At 47.6% G+C, this 7,009-nt stretch overlaps 1 protein-coding gene across 7 annotated transcripts in view; it reads left to right on the plus strand.

Moving 5' to 3' along the window:
• Positions 1-5,525, plus strand: part of Abl2 (ABL proto-oncogene 2, non-receptor tyrosine kinase) — a 90,820-nt gene extending 85,295 nt beyond the window's left edge. For 4 of the 7 annotated variants that reach the window (XM_021198795.2, XM_021198793.2, XM_021198797.2 and 1 more), the window contains one exon: positions 145-5,525. In XM_021198795.2, the coding sequence (XP_021054454.1) occupies positions 145-1,865 (1,721 nt within the window). In that variant the 3' untranslated portion in view covers positions 1,866-5,525. The remainder of the gene's footprint in view (positions 1-144) is intronic. The other 3 variants (XM_021198800.2, XM_021198798.2, XM_021198801.2) reach the window with 1 other exon arrangement.
• Positions 5,526-7,009: the final 1,484 nt, after the last annotated feature.

Here is a 7,009-nt window from a genome sequence, read left to right on the forward strand (position 1 = left end):
TCACTGAATCAATGGTTTATTTGTCAATTTCCTGAGTAGCGCCAACATCTGACATTTAATAAATGCAGACAGAACTTTCTAATGTAGTCACACTAACTGCTCACCTCTTGTCTCTCCCGTTACTGATTGGCCATTTCTCGGCAGGGTTCATTAGAAGCACACAGACCTCCAGTGGGTCCCCAGCTCTGCCTCGAAAGCAAAGAGATAAGTCACCCAGCAGCCTCTTAGAAGATGCCAAAGAGACATGCTTTACCAGGGATAGGAAGGGAGGCTTCTTCAGCTCCTTCATGAAGAAGAGAAATGCCCCCACACCCCCGAAGCGCAGCAGCTCCTTTCGAGAAATGGAGAATCAGCCCCACAAGAAATATGAACTGACGGGTAACTTCTCACCTGTTGCTTCTCTACAGCATGCTGATGGGTTCTCTTTCCCTCCCAGCCAGCAAGAGTCGAATCTGGTGCCAGCCAAGTGCTATGGGGGGAGCTTTGCACAGAGGACCCTCTGCGCTGATGATGACAGTGCTGGGGGTGGGGGCAGTGGCACTGCTGGGGGCGGGTGGTCCGGTATTACAGGCTTCTTTACACCTCGCTTAATCAAAAAGACACTGGGCTTGCGAGCAGGTAAGCCCACAGCCAGTGAGGACACTTCGAAGCCTTTTCCAAGGTCCAACTCTACATCTTCCATGTCCTCAGGGCTTCCAGAGCAGGATAGGATGGCAATGACCCTTCCCAGGAACTGCCAGAGGTCCAGACTCCAGCTGGAAAGGACAGTGTCCACCTCTTCTCAGCCAGAAGAGAATGTGGACAGGGCTAATGACACGCTGCCAAAAAAATCTGAGGAAGGTGCTGCTCCAGCCAGGGAGAGACCAAAAGCCAAACTATTGCCTAGAGGAGCCACAGCTCTTCCATTAAGAGCCCCTGATCCAGCCATCACAGAGAGTGACTCTCCGGGGGTAGGGGTGGCTGGAGTGGCAGCTGTCCCCAAAGGCAAGGAAAGGAATGGTGGGACTCGACTTGGAGTCACTGGAGTCCCTGAGGATGGAGAGCAGCCAGGCTGGTCTTCTCCAGCCAAGGCTGTAGCTGTCCTCCCAACCACTCACAACCACAAAGTGCCAGTCCTTATCTCTCCCACTCTGAAACACACTCCAGCTGATGTACAGCTCATTGGCACAGACTCTCAGGGGAACAAATTCAAGCTCTTATCTGAGCATCAGGTCACATCCTCTGGAGACAAGGACCGACCCCGACGGGTAAAGCCAAAGTGTGCCCCACCCCCACCACCAGTGATGAGACTACTGCAGCATCCGTCCACATGCTCAGACCCTGAGGAAGAGCCGACTGCCCCACCTGCAGGACAGCACACTCCAGAAACCCAGGAGGGAGGAAGAAAGGCAGCTCCAGGCCCAGTGCCCAGTAGTGGGAAACCTGGGAGGCCAGTCATGCCTCCACCTCAAGTGCCTTTGCCCACATCTTCCATCTCACCGGCCAAAATGGCCAATGGCACAGCAGGTACTAAGGTGGCCCTGAGAAAAACCAAACAGGCAGCTGAGAAAATCTCAGCTGACAAAATCAGCAAAGAGGCCCTGCTGGAGTGTGCTGACCTACTGTCCAATGCGATCACGGAACCTGTGCCCAATAGCCAACTGGTAGACACTGGGCACCAGCTGCTCGACTACTGCTCAGGGTATGTGGACTGCATCCCTCAGACTCGCAACAAATTTGCCTTCCGAGAGGCTGTGAGCAAACTAGAACTTAGCTTACAGGAGCTTCAGGTGTCTTCCACAGCTGCTGGTGTGCCTGGGACAAACCCTGTCCTTAATAACTTACTGTCATGTGTACAGGAAATTAGTGATGTGGTGCAGAGGTAGCCGTTGTCGTCCGAGTGAGGAAGTGCACACATTCTGAGGGGGGAGGGGAAGGAACTCGTTTTCCTGTGTTCTCGTTCTCAAAAAGTGAGACTGATGCTTGAGTGTGTATGTGAAGTACCTCAGATCCCTGGGTTCTCGCGTTTACAGGTTCATCTCAAAACAGCAGAAAGGAAATCACAAGGAGATAAAAAGTCAGTTTGGTGGAGCAGGGCAGTGTGGGCAGGGTTGGAAAGTGGACTGGAAGATTAGGGAGCCTCGTGTATACATCATAGGAAGGCACAGCCCTCCCTCTCTGCGGTGGGCGGGCTGCTCTCGGTTGTGCTGTACCACGAAACAGGCCTTGACCTGACCGGTCCTGGGGGTTATCACGTTTCAGTTTACTGCACATCCGGAGAGCAGGAGAAAGCAGTGTGGGGGATGTAGCACGAGATGTTTTATTCCAGGCTAGTGGAAGTGGCTGGTGGCCTTGCTTCCGTGGCCATTGCTGTTGTAGCAAGAACTGCACATTAGATTACCAGAGTACTCACCTCAGAAATATGGCCTTTCCATCTGCTTTGCACTGTTTACCACGGGTATGTCAGTTGGTGCAGAAAGTACAGAATGCAGGGTAAGTTTAGTCGGACGGACACCTCCAAGCTCTCGTGCTGACTAGCAGTCACTTCTCCCACTCTTCTGGAATGTTACTTGTTAGTGGGCCAGTATCCACCTGCAGCTTGTTGGTGGCTATCTGTAAGCCATGGGCATAGAGGCAGTCTGTCTTCCTTCATTCCTGGCAGCATACCGGGCATTACCCAGCATCGATGTTGAAAATAATGCTCACTACAGGTTCATATGACCCCGAACACTAACACAATGGCCTCTTGAGCAGCTACACATCCTCTGTACTTAATGAGAATACCAAGCAGATACAGTACCTTACTGAAACTGGCTGGCCACGTGGCTGCTTGTACCTTGCCCTCCTTGCAGCCCTCTGGGTGGCTGTAGGGAGCCTTGTTCACTGAGGGCCCACCTCCAGAGCATCTCTCGTGTTCTTTGTCTTTGCTCCCATACCATCCCTAAGCCTTTGTTGCACTTGGAGTTTGTGTTGGGAATATACTTTATTTTCTCCTTTCATCTCTATTTTTAGAGTACATAATAGAAGGAGTGGGTTATTTTCAGGGAGCACCAGTTAGGCCCAGAAACCTAGGGGTTAACCTGAGAGTCGGTTTTGCCTTTGAGAAATGGGCATTCTCCTTCCCTAACTACAATTATGGAAGCTAATAGAGTAACATGGAATATAGAACAGTAGCAGGCTACACATTACTGATGGTTTTGGTGTTGTGCCTAATTCTAGTTTCTGATTTTTTTTTTTTCAAAGAGAGCCAATACAAAATATGGTGATGTTTCTTTTTCCAAAGGAATATTAATGTAGGAAGATGGGAATTGCGCACTAAGCAGTGTTTCTCCCTGACTCATTGATCCGCCTGCCTTCAAGTCGCTGCCCCGTCTTCTGATCTATTAATTGAAGGCAATAGCCCACATTCTCAAGAGGGTTTTGCAGACTTAATATACCCCTCCCGTGGAGAGGCTCTCTGGGAAGCTCTTTACTTAATGTTGTTGAGTCGCTTTTCATTCTCTTTGCTGAATCACAAATAAGAAACTTTTGAACTGCCAGAATTGGGCCAGAACCCTAAGGGAAAACTATTTCAAGTCGCATTTGGCATCCTTAACCAAGAGAGAAAGTTAGTTTTCAATTAGAAAAAGGAAATTTGGATGCCTGTCACTGCTGCTGTAGTGAAAGCTCAGGGTGGGGCAAGGCTTGGGATAGAGGAGACAGCCCTGCAGCGGCAGGATGCTCCCACAGCTACAGCCTGACAGCTGGGTTTCAGGTTCATGCCCCTGGAGTCCCGCAAGAGGATTCCCCCACCTTGTTGGCCACTGTTCTGCACATCGAATGCACGCATAAACTTGAATTTATTCTAGCAGTTAGTTTAGTTAGGCGGGGAAGAGGAAGTGAAAACTTGAGGGCATTATTAATGCTGCTTTTAGCGTCTATCCCTGCCTATACCCCTGCCATGGTTAGATGTCTTAACGGGTGTGGTTGTTTTGAGTTTGGGTCTCGTTTTTTGTTTGTTTGTTGTTGGTTTTCCCTTCAGAGTTCTGAAAACAAGCAAGTAGTGTTCTTCAAAACACTGCCGAGTCTCTTGGCTGCCTGCTTTTCTTTCTCTGAAGCGCTGAGTCATGTCTCACTCAAGTGTCTACCCTGCTCTCACAGCATCACTAAATCCATGAGCTAAACTGACTGTCCTCTCCACGTGACGCGTGAGCTGTCCTTTACGGGGATTGAGGCCTCAGGCCACAGAGGCACTGTCAACTTGCTGTGGAAGAATTATTTACATTTGTCTTGTATCTACCTGCAAGGGACCAGCTTAGAAAAAGGGGAAAAAAATAGCAAATTAAAAGGTTTGAATCTAAATCAGGGAAAACTGCTTTTAGAAGCTAAAATGTAATTAATTACGTAGCAGATGGTGAGCCCTGGCAACTCCTAAAGCCATTCGGCCTATGCAGACCTTTGCATTGCCACGGCTTGGTTACTTTCATTACAAGTCTCGTGATTTTAGTTGGATTTCCTGCCTTCAGATGTAGTGTTTTGTATTGAATATATCCAAATTCTGCTTTACGGGAAGCTTTTTTTGTTGTTGTTTTTTAAGCTTTGGGTACAGCTGTATTTCACATTTTCAGGTGATTTCCATCATGATACTCAGAAAGAAAGACCTTAAAATTGGCCTTTTGTATGAGAGATAGTTTGCAGTGAGATGGACTGAATTGAACATGATACACCAAGCTGTGATCTGGCATGTAAGAAACTGATTTGTCATTTTCAAGATGCCCTTTGTCAAAGGTCATCATAGCGGATTGGAGTCTAGTTTCCGGCCTCATTTTAAGGTTTCATTTATAAATGTTCCTACTTAAATCCTACTTAAAATCCTCCTTAGTTGACAATTGGCTGGTAAAAACATTTTCTGTTAATGAAGACAGTGTTTTTTAAGCTTAGGGGTACAGCATTACCGATAGTGTGGGGTCATGTTTATAGACTATAGCTCAGGTTTCTGGTGAAGTGACCACTCCAGGATGTTAATTGCTAGTATGAACTCCTAATCTGGGAGCACACAAAAATCCTCTAGAGATTTTTAAAGGAAAACTGATGAATTAGCCCCGCTTTGTTGGAATTCCCGGTGGGATGAGAGACTAGCTAGCATGCTTCCCAAGATCTTCTCCAGGTTTCAAACACTCACCGCACTGAATACTGTGTACAGACGAGGAGACGGGAGAGGACTGTTGTCACTAGTCCATATCTTGGAGCAGTTAGTGGCAAAGCTGAGGCTAGAATTCAGGAGTCCTGACATTTGGCATCTCTCCACAGCCTGCTGCCTTGTGAGATGCTCAGCTAGACAATCCATGTGCGTGGTGCTGCACAGTGCTAAAGCACGGGCTCTGGCAGGCCCTGGCTAGGAAGGGCTTGGATGGTTGGTAATGGCAGTGTAGCTGGACAAGCCTTTAGTAGAACTCTGCTCTGAAGAGAACTTAGCACTGTTCTTCTAGACCTCAGGCACACATAGAGATCTGCACTTTGTAGTTGAAGAATACCAGCTTGAGTTGTTTAAAAACAAAAAGGAAAAAGATTGGGGGAAAAAAGAACTAGTCCTACACTCCTTTTTTGTTCAAGAAGAAATGTGTTGATCAGTGTCGTTTTAATGCATGCGAGTGTTGAGAAATCAAATGCATTCACTGTAAAGCTGAATTGCCAATGTCTGTAGAAGATGGGCTGACCTGGGCCTGAAGCTAGAGACGCACCCTTCACTGTAGTTTGTTACAGACATATGTATACGACACTGCTAAATGTGCATGGGCAGACACAGCGATGTTTGCTAATAGTTTAGAGCTGAACAGCTTCAGAAAATTAGGGGCTAATTTTTTGGTTTAATTCTCTATCTTTAAGAAGTAGTCAAGTGGTGGCATGCAATCCAGCAGTAAAGAGGCTAAGGCAAGAGAATCTCAGGTTGTAGACCAGCCTCGGCTACAGGAGACTCAAAGGAGGAATAGATTACTCCCGTTGGAGCCAGTAGTTCTTCCAGGCCCTTGATTGGAAGATGAAGACCCCCTTCCTCTTGAGCAGTCCTCTACTACATGCTCGGCTTTTGGTGTCTCATCTCCTGCTCATGTTGACACTTTCTTTTTAAAACTAATGTCTTGGGGTGGGGGGGAAAAGTGGGGGTAGAAGACTGATGTACTTGGAGAATTTCTAGAATTTTCTACCAGTTATAAATGACAGTGACATTTATCATCACTCTTTTAAAAGAAAAGTAGCTGAGCTTAACTCACCTGTTAGATTATCATATATTCAAGTAAATCATGTGGAGGTGACTTGCATATAGCCGCACTCTATTCTCTCCTCCCCTCCGCGGCCCCCTCCCCATAATTTTCTACCTTTGCTAGTGATCCCTTTTCATTAGGCTGTATCTTCAGGGGACAGAGTCATCTTTATTTCTGTTCTCAGTGGTGTGTGTCATCACCTTGCATGCATTAGCTTGCTTCACCTGAATCTGCCATACATCTTTATGCCCTCAGCATCTACTATGGCCAGTTCTTTCTATATCTCTTGTCAGTTGCTTTAGCTTTGTCAAGCTGGTAGCTTAGTCCTTTGGATTTTGAAGGTATGCAGAGGCCTAGAGCTAGGCAGTTCCAAGGGAACCTTTGCACAGACTGCCTGAGGCAGCCTAAGGGTGCCTATGGCTCCCACGCTACCTGCCGTCGCCTCTGAGGCAGAGAAGCGAGCCCTTGGGATGGTCCTAAAATTTGGTCTACTCCTAAGTCTTGTGCATAGAGTTCCAGTTTTCCAGCTTAGGAGTCAGGAGTGCTTGGAGTAATGGTTGTTCCTGTCACCTGTGCTGATCATGATCAGCACGGCACAGTGACCCAACTTCAGTGCTGTTGCCTGTGATCCTGTTACTGGGGAAGCTGGCTCAGCTCACCCTACTCCACTGCCATGCGTTTGTGTTCCATGTTGACCGTGTAATGATAACTCTTCTTTTGGACTAGCTCCTCAGGTGCCTCAGGAGGACCCTGGATGGAGTCTGGGCAGTTGATCTTGATTAGAAACTAAC

The sequence above is a fragment of the Mus pahari genome, chromosome 5 (assembly GCF_900095145.1).
Source record: "Mus pahari chromosome 5, PAHARI_EIJ_v1.1, whole genome shotgun sequence".
Taxonomy (NCBI): domain Eukaryota; kingdom Metazoa; phylum Chordata; class Mammalia; order Rodentia; family Muridae; genus Mus; species Mus pahari.